Here is a 19,450-nt window from a genome sequence, read left to right on the forward strand (position 1 = left end):
GTGTACATATTGATTAATCCATAAGCAGGAAGTAAAGGTGTGTTAATCTCTCGCTGACAGATCACAAGATGCTTTTAGTCAGAAAAAAATGGAAAAGTTCCATGTTTCAGAACATTTTCTTCAGAGATGTGATAAAACACTGCTGCACCTTCTCTTCTAATCAGGACTTTATTAAGATCCCTTCACTAACTGACCACTAGATGGCAGGATTACAAGAGATTGTGGTCTCGTTAAAACAAGATTGAATTAACTATGATATAAGTGCACATTTGATTGCTTTATTAGGCTCCTGTTGTGCACAAATTGTGTTTATATGCTGTTATGTCTTTATCACCATTCAAGGATACTAAAGTAATGATTAACAGCTGAAATGAATTAACTGAAGTAAACATTTCCTGCAGTTTAGAAAGGCATCTGCAGGGGGTTTAGTTCATAAAATTTGCCAATTTAACAACAGATTATGTGTTACAGCATCGGATGGAACGAATATCTGGTCAATAACTTATATATTGACCAGATATTCATATTTGTACAAAACATAAACAGACTTGTGTGATTGATTTAACTTTGCTTCAATTTAATGTTCAAGACTTTATAGCTGAGAGAAATTCTACAGAATCACCTGTAAACCCTTAGATAAAAGAAGTAAATTCTGAATAATATTTATCCAACCATTGAACTTTAATGTTGAAAACAATTACTGCTGCTTTCATTTCACTCTGTGTTAGTCTGGGAGGATTTACAGGCCTGTCTGCCAACGAAAACCCAACTGGTTGCCGCTCTGCCAATAGGAAAAATTTTGTTTGGCGTTAACGTGGAAGGAATTCAGAGTAACTTAATATTTCTGGTGAAATGTTTAATCCAGATGGAGGTAAAGTCTCTTCAGAGCTTATGAAGAACTTAAAATATATGTTGACATCTAGAGTGCACTTTTTTACGTTTTTAATTATTTTTTGTCATCTAATGTGTCTTGTACGTTAAGAGGTGTTTTCAATGAAAAAAAAAACACCAGCAGAGGGTGACATCATAACTACACAGATGCGTTTATTGACGCCTCATTTCGAGTTCAAACGTGCATCACACTTTGAACCTCATCTGTCTGCGTAGAGAGTTGAAGGTGCTTTTTAACAATGTTGTAATGCTCCTTTAGTTTTGGGAACTTGTCTGCCTTATAAAAAAAAACTTTAGTAGAGTGGGAGGAGGTGGAGGCGCGTCGTTTGTCTTTATATACAGTCTATGTTGGAAACGCACAGGAGAACATTCGAGTCTTGACACTAAGCTCCCATCATGGGCTCCCCGGCGTTTGCAGCCAGACCTCACCGGCTCCATGCGCTCTGCGCTCGGATACTACCGGCGGCCCGACCCGGTCCGGAGCTCCGACCCGGAGCCTCCGCTGCCGTCTCGGCCAGAAGACACCTGAACGTCCAGACGACAGCTGAGGAGGGCAAACTGAAGAGCATCGATGACCTACCGGGACCCAGTTTGTCCACCACTCTGTACTGGTTATTTTTCAAAGGATACGCAGACAAGAGCCACTTACTGCAGGTACAGAGCCATATTTATATTTCAGACAAAGTTTCAGTTTTTATTATAAAGATTAGATGGAAGGATTTGGGTTTATATTAAACTGCACAATTATGTTGTGTTCAGCACGTTTCAATTAAATCATTTTTGTAGGTTTATTTGTTTGTATTATTAGGCAATAACAATAATAATAATTGTCCCTAGATGTCTAAAATGTCCTTTTGTCAAAGCTTGTTTTATGTTCAGTTTTACGCAGCTTCTTTACATTGCGGCTTCAAGGAGCGCTCGTTTTGTTTTCCGTTTTGGATTTGATTTGATTTATTGATTGGGACAGTGTGCAGTTTTAAGCATAAATGATGCACTGCACCGGAGTTAACTTGAAGCTAATTTGCATCCGTAGTCCCCAACAATCAAAACATACAACGGCACAAAGCAAAAAACAAACAAAACACACAGAACACACCATACAAAATACAAAGCTACACATCACATACACCCACGATGTCAATTAAAAAATAATAATGGAAACTAGGCACAGTGGACATTGTATCTGTACTATCCGTTACTGTTGACAAGGGGCACCAACGGACCACCGCCCACTCCTGCGGGTGATTGAAACAAACGAACCCTCTGTGCGGAAGCCAGCAGGCAGACTGGAGCTGCTTTCATGGGACAAACAAGAGGAGGTTCACAGGATCATATAGGCCTATGACATTCACTTCTCCTACAGTGGAGCTAAAGTTATTAAAATTCACTTTTTTTGGTCTGGTTTTAATGGTCTAGTTTATCTGCTGTTGCTTTACATGACAATGATGTTAAACTGGAAATAGATCTTTTTTTTTTTTGCATTAACTTATCATTAAGAAGTAAGTGTTGATTGCACAGTGGTTTTAAATGTTTTTTTCAGCTCGAGGAAAGTTTTTACAAATATAAAACCTCCATGAGCAATACAAAAATACTGGGCTCTCTGCCCATCCCTAGTGTATTCCAACTGTGTGTCCAGAACGACAGTAATTAAAACCATATAAGTTGGAGCTCTGCCTCATGCTCTGTTAGACTTTTAAAAGGAAAGCTTTTACATTTCCAGATAGAGTGAAGGAATCAGGAGAGAGGAGACAGAAGTGAGGAGGAATCACAGGATGTAACGGTGTTGAAAGAAAAACAAGGAGAAAGTAGGACGAAGGTGCAACTGATTCAACGCTGTTTTAATACAGGGGCTTACCAGGGTTCAAGCCCGGGCCCAACGACATGGAAGGGCCCATGAGGCTCAGGAAAAAATAAAATAAAATTCACAGGGAGGAAAAAAAAAACTCCTACTTTATTTTTATGTTTTTTGTCCATCTGTGGTGTCTGGATTCAGAGGAAATGAAACATCACCTGGTGCTTAGTATCTCTGCTGCTCCTAAGTGGAAACCAGAGGCGCGGGGTTTGTTTTGTTGTCGCCTTTACACTTTTAGTTTCACTCTTTTTTAATCTTTCTGTCGTCTCTTTCTGTTTCTAAGAAGCTTGTTTTACTCTCTGAACTTCAGTTTGCTGCAGTTACTGTTATTCAGAGTTTTTTGTCAGTGTGTGACACCGGAGCGGGAAGCTAAAGCGGCTAGCTTAGGTTAGCATGCTGGCGGTGTTTCGGTTTAACCGGTGAGCTGTTAATTGGTGACTTTCAGGGGAATGTGTCGTGGTCGTCATGGTGACGGCATCTGTTGATGCATCGTATGTTCAACCCAGTTTATATTCGTCTGGTTCTTTCTGTATAACATTCTGTAAATGAAATGGTGGCACCTCGTAAAGTTTAAAAATGGGGGAGCAAAAAATTGTAATATAAAAAAAAATTTCCTGCGTTTCTACACTACCTAACCTCTTGGATTAAATCAAGAACAGTTTATAATTGGGTGGATCAGGACAGGAAATGATTATCAGAAGAATGACTTTTTCATATTTGAAATTATATTTATAAAATCATTATTTAGCCTAAAATGTCAGTAGGTCGCAGGCTACTAAGCCAGCGTCAAGAGTAAACTAGGACAAACAATTTATATAAATGAAATAGTCTTACAACAACATGGCAATATTATTTGTATAATTAAAGCTGGTTAAACGATGTGTGATGGAAATCTGAAAATAAAAAGCTGACAAAGACCAAGTTGTCTTTTAATGAAAGACCTTGCAAGGGATCAGCATACAGTCACAACAGACTGATGTCAGTTACAAACTATGCATACTCTTCATAGACGAGGAATGTGATATCAGAGTATGAGTGGAGGAGCACAGATGATTACATGTTACAGTTTATACCAAAAATACCAGAAATGCAAAAACTGTAATAATGCAATAACAAAAACTCAGAGGATACAAAATGTGTTTTTTTCCATTACAAATGTTAAACCTGAGGGTTGCTATTCTCAATACTCACAATGCATCTTCAAAATCTAACAACTGCAACAAAGTAAAAACAGTTTGGAAGAATGAAACGGCCTCACAGCAACTATCTAATCCCACTCTCAGGTTCTAGTGGGAGCTATTGTAGCTGTAGTGTTATACAGGAATGAATAATTCTAACTTTATTGTTTTAACCTACATTATCTCAAATCAGTTCAATTCAGATCTCTTTTACCCTGCATGAGGCAATGAGAGAATAATCATTATAATGAAAGCACGGGGCAGAGCAGTCCAATAAGAGCTCGTTATATGGATCATCATATTTAAAAATAATTCCATCCAAAGTCTGACAAAACTGAAACTAAAGCAGAGTAGTCTGCAGAAGTCTAACAGAAGAAGTCTCAAGTCTGTCAAAACCATAACTTTGCTCCCCCTGATTGAACAACAGGGATGCGTTTGTCCTCTTGCTCCATTGCTCAGGCACCTATGTTATCAACAACAAGAGGCATTCACATTTCTCCACCCGTAAAAACCAAATACTATATCAATGTCTCTATTCTGTGTGTTTGTTGCCTGTTGGCGCCAAAGGCAACATTCCCTGATAGCTTGCACATCCCCATTATAAATTGTGAAAGAGGACAGAGGTTTTGTCATTTTAAGGATAAATTTATTATAGGCAGAATTGGCTCTAGGCTTCAAATATTTTTGTCTCAGTCTCTTTCAATAACAAACTCCCCCCTGAGTGGTGAAAAGGCTGCTCCATTACAGACATTTAGCTTAAACATATTGTTTCTGTCATTGTTCTGTCCCAGTTTGGCTCTATATCTCACCAGCAGTCCACCAGTCGCCCTCAGACTTTCTCCCTGTTTGTTAGATAAGATATGTTGTAGATTATATTAAAGGACCACTTGAGATACTGTTGGTCATTGCACTGAACCTTTGTCCAGACATTTTACTGCCTAGTTCATGTACATGACGAACTGAAGTCAAGTCTGAAATACTTTTGCCTTCATCTGGTTCAGAATGAGTTTGTTTTATGGCCGCATTGTTCTGAGAATGTTTTCGGGTTTAATAGTTGTCATGCAATTCATACTCTAAGTGTTGATGTATCAGTTTTTGGGTAACGGAAGAGATCAATGAACTTTAAGAGTTTGCATATCTCAGATTGTCTTGCAGTTCTCTTGTCTCTGTGTCACAGACTGTTTTCTGTAAGTATTTTACATGCTGGTATTTGGGATTGTCTTGAGTCTACTTGTGTTTTCAGTTCAGTCTCGTTGGATCCTTTGTTTCGTTCTGTTCGGCTCTGTGTTGTTCAGTTTTGTTTTGTTTGGTTCAGTTTTTCTGTGCCTGTATGTCCTTAATAAGGAATTATTCTTCAGTTCCTGCTGCTCCTGCGTCCCGTGTTTAGCTCCATCTCCTGCTACTTTGTGACAGTTTCTAAAGAAAGAATAAACTGTTGATATGGTGACAATCTCTCTGATCCAGAGCACAACATGTAGAACTTCAAATCCCATAATTACAAAGAAAATTAAAAATTGCTAGGCATGCAACAACTGGGATGGAAAGGGAAGAATCTTTAAAGACTATAAAATAAAAAATAGTTCAAAAGTAGTTCAAGAGACAGACAAAACCACACAGCGATAAAGTCTTATATTAAAAGAAACTGCACATGGCTGCCATTTCATAAGATATCTCAATTTACATCAATATTCTGAGATCCAAAACAGCTCCAAGTAACACAACGAAAAAATGTTTTTCATTGTGTTTTGGCTGAAATACCTTACTGGATGTTGTTTTAAAATGTTCGATGTCACTGAATAAAGACTCAGCTTTGTGGGAAACTTTTTTCACATTTTTCCCAACCAAGATGAGAACAAAAGGAATTGTGATTATTTCCCACTTCTTTCTTCTGATTTATAAGGTACTTTTCTGCTATCTCTACCTCTAATTGGCACATTTTTAACAAACTGTTTAACAAACTGTTTTAAACAAACAGAAACATCCAGACAATGTTTGCTAAGTATGGCAGAATAATCTCCAAAGTATTAAAATATTTACACAGAGATTTTTAAAAAAAATTTTCGGCTTGCGTGTCACCTATTTTGTTTATACAGTTACTGAGGTCAACAACCTTAAAAATCCTTTTATCGCAAGTTTCAATATTGTGCTTTGACTTTTGTTAGTGGCTGAGCCCTTTAGTTTACATTTCCCCTTTCCCTCTCTCTTTCTCTCTCTCAACCCAACCGGTCAAAGCAGATGGCCACCCACCAAGAGCCGGGTTCTGCTTGAGGTTTCTACCCATTTAAGGGGAGTTTTTCCTTACCGCTGTCGCCAAGTGCTTGCTCATGGTGGAATTGTTGGGTCTCTGTAAATTAAAGAGTACGGTCTTGACCTGCTCTATGTCAAAAGTGCCTTGAGATGACTTCTGTTGTGATATGGCGCTATATAAATAAAAATTGAATTAATTGAATTGAATTTGGTGCCTTTAAATATTTATCTGAACAGTAATTCATCTAGAAACAGTTACAAGTTCCTTACCAGTTTTTCTGCTTTGAATTTGTCCATGTCACCATCACCTGACCTGCCTTTCTTTTACCTTTACAATAACAAAACCTCACAGTGTCCTCACAGTTTATGATGTGGCCGTTATGCTTGTCAGATCTCAGTTTACCTCGTCCAGCCTGCAGAGAATGTTGTCTTTGGCCTCTGCGCCTCTAAAGGTCCCTGCACGGCCCTGATAATTAGTGGTAGTATTATTATTAGTAGTAGTAGTACTAGTAGAAGTAATAGTATCAGCAGCCCAATAGGTAATAGTGTTTGTGCAGTATTGACTCCATTTATTTATTAAATAATAGATTTTCTAAAATGAAATTCAGGTCAGAATAACCTTGCAGGTATTTTAACTATTGACAACAATTTGAGTTAACAAAAATGTGTAAAGACCTGTTTAAAAGGGCAAGATCATTAATCTGAAAAACTTGTATTTCTTTTGTTTGTTTGTTTGTTTATAGTGCAAGTGACCGATATGAAAACAAACAACATATGACAGAGCACAAGACAAGAGGGAAAACTAGACTCAAACAAACCGAAACATAATTTTTTTTTCTTATTAAAGCACACATGTGTTTAGGTAGGTGTGTGTATTGGTGTGTGTGGGGTTTCTGTGTGATAGATACAGGGGGAAAAGAGAGCATAAGGGGGAAACAGTATTAACCAAAGGAAGACTGAAAAAGAAAAACGTGTACTTGATAAAACTTATGGCATGGTAATGAATTAATTTGTAATTGTGCAGACTGGTCAGTAACTTTATTTTGAAAATATTTGCAAGAATCCAGGTAGATACGGTATTATAATGAAAAAAACCACTTTGTGTTCTCTACACCATTTTAAACTTTGCACTTTGGAAAAACTCATATTGTATATCCTTCAACATGTAATCATTTAGTTTATGCTCACCTTTGTTTTCGTTCACGGTCTGGATCCAAATAGGGAGTAGTTTCGTCTGTTATTTTCCTGAGTGTTTGACAGTTTTGATGAGATCACTGGACCCCACACAACCACATCCTGATACTGTTTCCCACTCTTTGTCTATAAAAAGTATGTACACTTTGTAACTGACATCAGACTGCAATTACACTCTGTTGTGACTGTAAGCTGATCCCTTGCAAGGTTTCTCATAAAAGACAGAAAGACAACTTGGTCTTTTTCGGCTTTTTATTTTCAGATTTCCACCACAGTATATTGTGCCCCTTTAAGAGTGTTGTATTGTTACGTAAATTTTATTCTTGTGTTCTTCTTACTAATGCATTAACATGTAAGCAGAATTTTAATTATATACCTTTACCTGGTACATGTAATTTAAATACCTAACATACTGTTGGGTGGTTTAATCTTCAACAATGCATGTTTAGCTACGTTAAACAACTGCTCACACTTTTAATTTTAAACACTGACATTATTTTCTAGGGTCTACAGAAGAGTCTGTATGGACCCATCTGGCGCTCCAGATTCGGCCCATTCGACATCGTCAATGTGGCGAGCCCAGAGCTCATTGCTCAGGTGATCCGACAGGAGGGTCGCTACCCGGTCCGAGCCGTGCTGCCTCACTGGAAGGAGTACAGAGACCTGAGGGGACAAGCCTACGGTCTGCACGTGGAGTGAGTGGAGAGACGTTATAGTGATATCACCAAAAAACCTTTATTTTTATTAAACTATTTTATTAACTGACAAAGTTTAGATCTGACAAGGATCTCCTCTCTGTCTTTGGTTAACAACAGTTTTTGAGATTTTAAATGGAAAAGCTTTTGCAAGGGTCTGTGAGCAAATTGGTGGATAAAGTTCCCTTAAAAGATCCCTTAAAGAATCCGCTTAGAATAAAAAAGTCATGTGTTTGAAGTCTGATTTCATGAACCTGTTGAAGGAGTTCCTCAGGGCTCCTTCACGGGTCCTCTTTGAGTTTGTAATCTGAAGAACCACCAAAACTCTTTTACTTTCTAGCACAGGACCGGAGTGGTACCGAATTCGCAGCGCCTTGAACCCCAAGATGCTGAAGCTGCAGGAAGTGTCAGCCTACGCCCCCATCATCCACCAGGTGGTTCGAGATCTGCTGCATCGCATCGAGCTCCTCCGAACTCGCAGTGAGGACCAGGCAACTGTTTCAGATCTGGTTGCTGAGCTCTACAAGTTCGGCTTTGAAGGTGGGAGTTGCTACAGTGATACCAGAGGTGAAGGGTTGGGGGGCAGTTTTTAATTGTTTTTACTCCCTGCAGGTATCTCCTCCATCTTGTTTGAGACCAGGCTGGGCTGCCTGCAGGAGGAAATTCCTCAAGACACGCTGCGCTTCATAAACGCAGTCAACAGCATGCTGACGTTGTCTGAGACGGTGGTCCTTTTCCCACGCTGGAGCCGTGGCATCCTCCCCTTCTGGAAACGCTTTGTTCAGGCCTGGGACGAGCTGTCTGACGTAGGTAGGCAGCAACAGAAACAACAAAAGGGAAAATTTGTGGGGTTCCAGTTTTGGATTCACTTAAGTTTGTAAATTGTTTGTTTTGTGTGTGTTTTTATGGCAGCCCAGAAACTCATCAACAGGAGAATAGCTGAAATCGAGGCCCAGCTGCACAGCGGCGAGCCGGCAGAGGGCATGTACCTGACCTACCTGCTGTCCTCTGACAAGCTGAGCAGAGCAGAAGTCTACATTAGCATCACCGAGCTGCTGCTGGGAGGAGTCGACACGGTGAGGAAGAGAAGCACAGGCTCTTTTATACAGAGATCCTGCATTATAGCTGTAAAGAAGATCCGTCATCAAGCCGCCTTTGCTTTTTTGCACTGAACCAAACAAAGCTGGCATAACGCCGCCCCTGTGTGTGCTTTCACATAGCATGCCAGCGTTCCGGATTCAGAGGCGTCTGCTCCCTGTCCCGCCGTGTCGGCTGTATCAGTGAGGTAGAATAATCCTGCAGCATTCCTGCCCTGATGAGGCTGTGTAAAAGGGGCTACAGTTGCATAGATAAGGGCTGGCTACTTCAGAAGAAGTAGTTTGCTGCTGTTTCTGCTGGTACTATAGAAACAACAACATACACAGAGCACGCTAAGGCATCACAGGAAACAACAAGCCTATATGTTTCATGTGCATCAGTTTTCACATTCATGACTCTAATTTTGAGCTGTCCTTGTACCCCAGAGAGCAGTTAAAAGAGGCCACTAAGCCCAAAATCTTTTACTTGCAGTATAATCCACTTCTCCTTGTCCATTTATATGTTCCAGACAGTCATATTTTTGTAAAAAAAATAATGACTAAATACACTTCTTTTAACACTTGGATGAGCCAGGAGCTGGGTCTTTTACACAACCCCTAACAAGCTTCAGATGTTTGTACACAATGATTGAAGAAGAAGCAATTCTCTTATCTGTTTATGGTGAAGTGTTTGTAACATTCCAAACAGAGGATGAGTGAAGTATTGGATTCCAGCTTGAGTTCTGCATGCAGATACTCAAACCTGGTCCGTACCCATGTCTTTTAAGACCCAACCTGACTGAACTCATAGCTTCATCTACAGGTTTATTAATTTGTTTGCAAGCCATCTGTCTCTTTCCCACTTCCCACTGGGCATTGTGTATCTATGCTTTGCAGCACATAACATGCATGGATGCAGATGAGTGGCACATTCAGAGATAACCAAACCTGAACCTCAGCCAAGCTGAAAGCTTTACATAACAAAACGTCTCGTTAGAAGAACTCTGCCAGGCTCATGCATAGGCCAGTTCTAAACTGCAAAGACTGAAAAGAAAGAGTTCAAGCTAACGTCTATGTTGACAACATGGGAAAAAGTATTACATAGACTCATCATCAAGCTATGGAAGGAATGATCTTTTTACCCTGTTTAAACACAGAATGCCATTGATGAATGCTTTTCTTTAAGGAAAAGTTATTAAATTTTATTACGTTACTGTTTTTAAAACTTTCCAGTCCTGTGGAGATTTTCATTGGCCAATTGAAGACCGCCATGCTGTACTCTAAAATGTAACACGTGTCAGTGAAAACCAGCGTGCATGCTCAGGCAGCTCTCAAACACTGTAGATCATCAGAATCTGTCACCTGTGACGGTTGTGCAAGAGCAGGTGTTGAGAGGTAGAACGGCCCAGAAAACAGTCATCACTAATCTTTTCCGTCTGTCTGTGTGTTTGAATCAGCAGGGGACACAGTTTTCCTTTGTTGTGGGAGAAAACTCCCTTAAGCGCTCTGCAGCTCGTGGTAAACTCAGGTCAGTTAAACCCTGAGGGCATCAAAACCTGCACCAAACAAAAACAGACAATCAGTGCTGCACATAACACGCGTGGATGCAGGTGGCTAGCGCATTCAGAGGAGACATTTTGCTTCTGTTGCTGCATGTACGAGCAGTCGTAGAGCTCGTTTGGCTGCATTCCCAGGTGAGGTTGAGGCTTGCAGGTTTGTTAAATCTGTTGTCACAGTTGTAGCGTGAGCTGAGGCTGAAGTCAAAATGCTATGATTAAATGATAAACCACGATATTTTAGCCAAAACAAAAAAAAAACGAAGTTCTTTTAAAGGTCAAAAGGAAGTTTAACTCCTTGTTTGCTGAAATACTTTTTAAATAAAGCATCAGTTTGTTGTCAAGGTGTCTCAAATTCAAACAAATGTGACTGAAATTTGGTGGACGGATCAGTTTGTGTTGCGTTTATGGGTGAGTAGGAAATTCTAAAATCTTTCAACATCCAACGTACATCTGAATCTACTGCTACAAGGGTGTTGCATTCATGCGCTACTGGATGGAAAAAATAAATCCAAGAAGACAAAAGACAAAAGAAACATAAACTGCAGTGTGGACTATAGGTGTGATTGTTGTTTTATATGTTTGTTCATTATGTCTGTCCCTTCTTCTCCTTCATTTACCCTCCTTTTTTCACTTCCTCCTCTCCTATAGGCCACAACACACAGTGGTTAATGCTTCCAAATCCAACAGTATTGCTTGAAACACATAGGTTCAAAACCTCTGCATTAAAAACAAATTAAAACATTCTCAGAGAACTACATCTCTTTAGCAATACATATTCATTGTACAAAGTATATTCTATCTTTATAGTATACTGTTCTAAAGTATTAACATACTTAACCGTTTTATACTGAGAGGAAATAATACAACACTTGCGTCTGTGGATGTCAATCAAATTGCAACTTTAGTACGAATCTACCAATTAATGTGGTGTTCCTGGTGCTGTTTCATCACCGTCCACAATTAATTTAGATCTTTTCTAGCTGTGATTAGCTTCTTTCTTTCCTTTGTGGATTTCTTTGTGGGAGAATAGAGAACACACTCAAAGACAAAGGGTTTTTATTTTATTTTGTGACCTATAGTCAAAACAACAAACTCAAAACCTGCATAGAATTAGTATGTATTATGGAATTGGGAGAGTGGTTTGAGTTCACATGAGTCAAGGTGTAAATGGGTCTTAAAATGTTCTTTTTTTTAATTCTATATGTGCTGTGTGAACCACATGAAAGACAAATTTACCTTGTGATGGACAGTAACATTTTTTTTCTCTTTTCTCCCCGCTCTCGCCTACTCATCTTCTCCCACCTGACCTCAGACTTCTAACACCTTGTCATGGGCGTTGTACCATTTAGCGAGGGACCGTGGGGCTCAGGATCGTCTGTACCAGGAGGTGAACTCTGTGTGTCCAGACAGACGGGAGCCGACCACAGACGACCTGAGCAGGATGCCCTACCTGAAGGCCGTCATAAAGGAAACGTTACGGTGAGCTGACAGCTGTTGTTAAGCTAACCTTTCTGGCTTGTGACCCCCTATCCAACTAACAAGAATTATCTGTGTAACCGATACTTGTGTCGTGGCAATTCACCTCTTGAACTTGACTTCAATGAGGAGAGAAACAATTTCTCAACACAGTATTGTCAGTCTTTCTTTAATGCTCAGAGCATGACTCACTCACACTCATACAGATATACAAGCTGCTGCAGAGGAGTGAACCCTGAAGAATGGGGTGAATACTCTTAAATCTCCTTCACACCAACCTCAGGGAGTCATTGTGACTTTTCCATCCATCTCCACCTGTAGAGAAACGGCAGTACATGCTTCAGCATGAACAGATGTTTGTGTGAAAGATGTCTGTTCATCTTTCAAACAGAAACATACTGTTCAAACACACAAACATGGTTCCTATGACTGTTTTAAACCTGTCAGAAGTTCACACAAGCATTTATACATATTCATACAATCATTTCCCTCACACTTGATATACTGTACCATATGGATCTAGGCTACAGAAGTCCACTGACATCTAAAAATTTTAAATGCATAAATACTGTGACATATTCCTTTTTGTTGCTGTCAACACAGCTAATGATTATTCTGCAGTGTTAACAAAACTCACCCCAGCATGATGTCCTGTTTTCCCAGCTGTTTGTGACTGATTAACACACATGCATCATTATTCCAGTTCCAAATAAACACTTTACACTTTACAACAATTATTGACCAGTGGCTCTGACTTCCATTATGATGAAATGCTTTGAAAAATACATAGTGTCTCTACTCAAAGCAGAGGCCAATTCTGTACTAGATCCATTCGAATTTGCTCGCAGGAAGCGGCGGGGCCCCATCTTCTAATCCAAAATCTGAAACAGATGAGTTTCTTTTACAGATGAGAATTCTTTTACAATTAAGTGGTGTTACCAAATCGAATCCAGCATGTTAGGGTCAACCCAGATGCATCAGCATAGGGGCCCCTCAGGGTTGTGTCAGCTCACAAGTTCCTTTCACATGAACCAATCCATCGGGTTTGCTCCTACAAGTACCTTGGCGTTCACTTGGACAACACCTTCAGCTGGAGGGCTCGTGTTGAAGGGTTGTGTTCTCGTTTACAGCAGAGATTATACTTTCTACGCAGACTCAGGGTGCTTTTTGTGGATCAGAGGATTATGTTTTTATTCTATCAGGCTGTATTAGAGAGCATAGTCGGGTATGGGATGTCAGCATGGTATGGCAACCTCTCTGTACAATTAAAATCTGAGCTTGATCATCTGGTACAGACTGCCATGACGGCTATGGGAAGTCTGATCCTTTTCATATTCTCCACACAGAGTATGAGCTGATATAAAGTACCCCAATGTAAACTCAATCATTTTAAAAACTCATTCGTACCTCAATTAAAATTTTAAATAATGTTGCTTGAGGCTGCCAGGTTTGTACATTAGCTTCATGGTATGATGAGAGGGGTTGTGAAATAAGTTGCTGGTTCTTGTCACTCATTGCATAACATGTGCAATATGTGTAATTTGTGGTTGATACAGACGGGTGACAAATTAAAGCAAAAACCAGTGCAGGTCTGAATGCTTGACCCCTACAATAAAGGGATCTGATGGCTCTGTTATGCTGTGGGGGGGGGGGGGGGGGGGGGGGGGGGCATTTTGCTGGCATGGTTTGGGTCCAATTGTCCCCTTAGAGGGAAGGGTCACTACACCATCATCATCAAACTACCAAATAAGGGAATATCTTTTGGAAAAATGGTGTTAATCCCTCAAGTATAGTTCAGAGACTTGTAGGATCCATGCCAAGGCGTGGAGAGCACTGTCTAACACGTCAGTCTCCCATAGCTGTTCAGTTGTGTTGAAATGTGGTGACTGTGAAGACCATAGCATATGATTCACATCATTGTCATACTCACCAAACCATTCAGTGACCCCTTGTTGTTTTTCTCTTCTTTTGCCTTTCCTCTATATGTGGTTAATTCTTCAGAGGAAGCCTGGAACAGTCAGACGTGCAGGAAACACGTCTGTAGTGAAGCAATCTTACATGCGGGTGCGGTCAGACTGACTTACTAATGCAAATTAAACAAATTTGTTGGTGTTAATCAGTTAAATCTGCTGGTTTTTTAGGTCGTCTTTAGAACGTGATCTTTCAAATGATTATTATCTGAGATTTTATGTAGATTTTTCAATATAATTAAGATCTTGTGACATATTGTGGCCTGGATACTGTTGAAAAAGAGATTTTCTAAAATCTCAATTAAAGTTTCTTTGTTAAATAAAGGTGAAATAAGATAAACTAGTAGATTTAACACTGTCAGTGGCTTTACTTTCCCTTGTCTCTGACATTAATTATGGCTAAAAAATTGGACAAAAAGACCCAATTCACTGCCTTTTTTTATCTATTTACACATGAAGCCAGGTGAGCTAGAATTTATGTTTTTGTTAAATGTTCTTGTTAATCCATTTAATGCAGTTTAAAATTGTATCCAGGGGTTTTCAATACACTCCACGAATAACATTTCCAGCTTTACTGTAGTGTCAGCCACACTTGTGCCTCTCATTAGAGGAAAAAATTTTGGAGATTGCCAAAAAATCTGCCTAATTTTTGCCTTTAATACACCCGAAAGGACATAAATTAATGCTGCCTTTCTCTTGCTTATTATGGCTCAAATTTTGCCAACAGTCAGTTAAAACAAGTGCAGGAAAACATGTCTTACATCTTTTTTGCATTCTGGTCCATTTCCTGCTTTTACGGATGCTATTTGCACTATTTGCAAACGCTCGAGTGCCTTTTTGTGCAACGCATTTCTCATGAATGTCAACGATTGCATGTACGCATGTGTGGATTCACATTTCACTGAGGCACTTTTTAACCTGCATTCAAGATCCTGATAGTGGTGTCAGTCATTATTGCAACACTGTCGCAACAACTGAATCATGATGTCAGATTGTCCGAACTTGTGGTAGTTTACACTATTTTAGACACTAAACAATAGTGACTTAATACAGATTCAAATTCATTGCTTACACTAGGAGTTTTTCTTTCCTGACATTGTTTAAATCCTTAACTGTCGTAGAAGAATTTTAGAGGTCGCCCACATCGTTCCACTTAGACTGTAGTTGCTCCAAAGTTGCTCCAACTTTGTTGTTCAGCCCACCATCGTGTTAATGTTGGTTATGTTTGTAGACAGAAATGTATCCATCCCATCTACGTAATTTTCAGCTGACACAGAAGGTGCTGTAGCGGTCACTACAAAGAAACGTGTCGATTTGAGAGTTGTTAATTTCTGCAAATTGATTTAAAACAACCTGTCTAGTCGCATCAGTCTCATCCAAGCTTCTCACCATTTTTCTGGCCATGTTTTATGCATGTTTTTCTGGCTCTGACACGGGAAGATGTCACAAAAATCTGAGCAGAAATCCAGGCGCCATTAAGTTTACAGCTTGGTGGTATTTCTCAGACATGGAGGGAAACTCAATAGATCCTTGATCTCTGTTTTTGACAGTTGGACAGGCGCAGGAAGTGGAAAGTTTCCTCTCCAGTTTGCTCAGTTCGTTTTAACTGACTCATTTTGATCAATAATGCACCTTGAATACACAATTCACAGGTAACATGACACATGGTGTGTTCACTTGTGAGGAAGTAAGAGGTGTCGGCCCTGGAACAAACTCAAAGCTTTCACAATATGGTACTGTATGATGATGTATGATAAGAGTCTATATTACTATTGACACAGTTATTGAATCCGTTCGCACCTGATACTTTATTAGAGTCCTGATAACAAAGTCTTGATTCATCTTTCGCATGAAGTTTGTACATGCAGAGCTGATATATCCAGACTGATAAATCAGTATCATTATTATTAATAAGTTGTGTGCACTACAGGGCAAAAGGTATATGGACTATGATGTGATAGTTGAACCTTGACAGTTTGATAGGACTTTTACTTGTAATGGAGTGTTTTTAAATGTAGCTGTACTCTGCCCTGCCCTGTGTGTGTGTGCAGTGTGACACATCTGTTTGGTGTTTTTTGGTTGAAGTTGACTTCAGTTTTTATCTTTGCCATCTGGTACAACTGATGTGAATCAAAGCACGAAACACTAGTCGTGATTACCAGAGAGGCAACATAGAGTACATGCTCCAGGTCTTGTTCAGTTCTAATTGTCCTCTTGCGTCCTCCACCAGCCTGTATCCTGTCGTTCCTGGAAACGGACGCTTTATCTCGGACAATGAGGTGGTTGTGGACAACTACTGGTTCCCAAAGAAGGTAAGGGAGCAACATACAGGACCTGATGCAGTTATGCTCCTTTATATGTGCTATTTAAATAATTATTCTTTCTTTTCAGACTCAGTTCCATCTGTGTCATTACACCGCCTGTCATGATGAATCAGAGTTCACAGATGCGGAGGTCTTTGTCCCGGATCGTTGGCTTCGTGCTGAGACATCCAGTAGAGATGGTGGCGGCTGCGGCAGGGCGGCACCCGGCACCTTCCAACACCACCCGTACAGCTTCATCCCCTTCGGCGTGGGAGTGCGAGCCTGCGTGGGGAAGAGGGTGGCGGAGATGGAGATGTACTTTGCTCTGTCCAGGGTGAGAGGCGTGGAGAGAGTTACTTCATCTGTGAAAAGCTAGACACGTCATTTTTGACTTTCAGCATTTCTCTTTGTTTACTTTTCGCTCAAGTTCTTTTTGAATCCTGGCAACAATTTTTAAATTCGACTAGATGTTTTCCAGCCTTCCAGGAAGCCATTAAGAGTCACTTTCATGCCATATGTTGCAATGCTGAGAAATCCTAGTTCCACTGAATTTCACAGAATTCTGTCAACAAGTTTTTGAGATATTCTATATCCATATAAACAATAACCTTCTTGGCAGAGGTACAGATTTGGAAGAAAAGACTAAAGTCAGTGTCAAATATCCAACAGATTTAAGTGTCTTTAACAATTAGAAAGTGTTACTGTTTGAGCAGCACAGCAATCAGTTTGTGTGTCTTGCAGCTGATGCAGCACTACGAGGTCGAGCCGGAGGACGGTGCACCGACTGTAGAGCCCAAAACTAGAACCCTGCTCATCCCTGCAAAGCCCATCAACCTGCGCTTCCTTCCCAGGGCCTGAGGGAGGGGCCCCCCTGAGAGGCCACAGCACAGGTGTTTCTATTAAACATTCCCACAGGCTGCATCTAGTTAATGTCTAAATGACACTATAAAATAGTCATGAGCGGATTAAAAGATATTATAGAAAAATGTGAGTTTTTCTGTTGTAATTACAAGTCTGAAACTCATAATTACGATAGCTTAGATATGACTTGAACACGGCATGACAAGGTATTTTCTTCCATCCGCACTACTCATAGTGCTTTCTGGTGAATACTGTTGTGTCACAGTGTTTATCTAAAATGAAACAAGATTTAAAATTCCAGTGAAAGTCAGAAACGGTTAAAAAGCTTTGACTTATTGTTGCGCAGAGTATCTTTGGGTCAAATGTTTGCACGAACATTTAGAGAATAAATAAGAACATTAATAAGAACAACATAAGTTACTCATTTGTGGGACCAAATCACAGGGAAAGTCTGGCATTTGTCAACATGGGTGTGATATATTTACCTAAACTACATTATTCTCAGTGTTTCAGTGTTTCCCAAATCTCATTAAAATGTTGCTCAGACTGAAAGTCAGAGTCAGTTCAACTTAACTGACTTAACAAAAACTGGGAACAATGTTAGTTGTGTTCTTAGATAGTGCGATACTGCAGCATTAATCTGTTCTTTTCAAAACCTTTTTGTACTGGAAGTAATTAGATGTTTTCTCTCTTTTTTCCAGAGTTTCCAGGAGACAAAAAAAGGGACTTGAAGACTTTTGGCTTTTTTGTTCTGCAGACAAATTTAATCTACATGTTGGCAGCCTGCACACCTGATTACTCTTTTATTGGAGTGTTTAACTTTTAACTCAATGCTCAGACTTTGCCTTCTGTACGATAACAAATATAATCACTGCATGGACAGTATGTGTGCAGTAACAAGCCTCCTGTATAGGTGTGTATGTGTGTGTGTGTGTATGTGTGTTCAGTGCACTTTGCACAGATTGTTCATTGCTGACTTGTGATTTTATTAATTGCTTTTATTTGTAACAAAGCCAGAACGAACTGAAGTGACAGCTCTGGGTTTAAAATAGAAAGAGAAGTGTGTGTGTGGTTGTGTGTGTGTGTGTGTGTGTGTGTGTGTGTGTGTATGTGTGTGTGTGTGTGTGGAGGACGTGCACACTGCCTCCCCCTGACAATGAGGCGTAAAAGCAGCCTGTGGTACGGACTGGCTTAAGTTTTGAGAAATTTAAATAAGCCTGAGGTTGTTTCTGTGATTTTGGCCACTGTTGGATTGTTGGTCACCTTCGAACGTATTTCACGTCCTACACAAGGTTCCTGTTTAACATAAAATCAGATTTAAAGAAGAAGAAATGACAAAATAGGATGTAGGGAAAGTTTGGAAACGACAAGAAGAATCAGGGAGGGGAACAAAAAGACACTGAAGGAAGGAGGGATGAAGGGAAACGAGGAGTAACTGTAGGGAAGAAAATGCAGTTTGCACATGTTTCTTATACATAACAGTCACACTCAGTCACTCTGACTTTTAAGAGTCTCCAGAGAAAAGTTTCATGTCTCAGAAGTTAAAAACTTGTACGAGAAGAATGGTGACAACTGTTAAAATCCTGTTTCTGTTGTTGACCAGTAAAAACAACATAATCTCTGTAAAACGCCCAACATGATACTCAACTACGTATTGTAACAAATCTTTACTCAATGACTAATATACTTGCAAAATAAACATTTTATATCCTTCTGATGTAATTTTGCTAACACTGTGAATAAAATTCTTTTAAAATGTGTTTTGAGATGTAATTTAGCTCTTAAGGTTTTGTACAACTATAAATGTGTATTTTCACTGTATTTTCATTCTTTGAGGAAGTAAAACACAAAAACCGACTGTAATTCTGGTCACAAGCTTCAAAATGAAGTAAAATCTCATTGTATGAATAAAAGAGATGATTTTAAAGCCATGTGGAGGAAATGCACCCAATATCGTATTTTATTTCTGAACATGTTCCTTATTTGGATTCATGCAGTTGTCCAACCTGAAAGAAAAAACTGTGAATGTCAGTAAGAGTTAAACGCTTTGACTCGACTAATTAAACATTTGGTTAAAGTAATTGGAGGGCATAAATTATTAATTAGAGCAACCAACTGAAGTATATGAATCACTGAAGTGATCAAATG

The 19,450-nt window shown here is 39.6% G+C and overlaps 1 protein-coding gene across 1 annotated transcript; it reads left to right on the forward strand.

Annotated features, from left to right (window-relative positions):
- The first annotated feature begins 1,032 nt into the window (after positions 1–1,032).
- On the forward strand, positions 1,033–19,233 carry cyp27a2 (cytochrome P450 family 27 subfamily A member 2). The gene is made up of 10 exons (XM_067582669.1): positions 1,033–1,545; positions 7,867–8,057; positions 8,398–8,597; positions 8,670–8,867; positions 8,970–9,133; positions 12,005–12,171; positions 16,369–16,450; positions 16,530–16,775; positions 17,183–17,331; positions 18,004–19,233. Exons 1-9 carry the CDS (start codon positions 1,288–1,290, stop codon positions 17,297–17,299), a joined length of 1,623 nt encoding a protein of 540 aa, XP_067438770.1. The 5' UTR covers positions 1,033–1,287; the 3' UTR covers positions 17,300–17,331; positions 18,004–19,233.
- Positions 19,234–19,450: the final 217 nt, after the last annotated feature.

The sequence above is a fragment of the Thunnus thynnus genome, chromosome 24, assembly GCF_963924715.1.
Source record: "Thunnus thynnus chromosome 24, fThuThy2.1, whole genome shotgun sequence".
Taxonomy (NCBI): domain Eukaryota; kingdom Metazoa; phylum Chordata; class Actinopteri; order Scombriformes; family Scombridae; genus Thunnus; species Thunnus thynnus.

Excerpts from the sequence above, each read along its gene's own strand:
- cyp27a2 (XM_067582669.1), top strand. The coding sequence starts at position 1,288 with ATGGGCTCCCCGGCGTTTGCAGCCAGACCTCACCGGCTCCATGCGCTC. Across the intron at positions 1,546-7,866 it reads ACAAGAGCCACTTACTGCAG|GGTCTACAGAAGAGTCTGTA; the intron begins GTACAGAGCCAT and ends ATTATTTTCTAG. Across the intron at positions 9,134-12,004 it reads TGCTGGGAGGAGTCGACACG|ACTTCTAACACCTTGTCATG; the intron begins GTGAGGAAGAGA and ends ACCTGACCTCAG.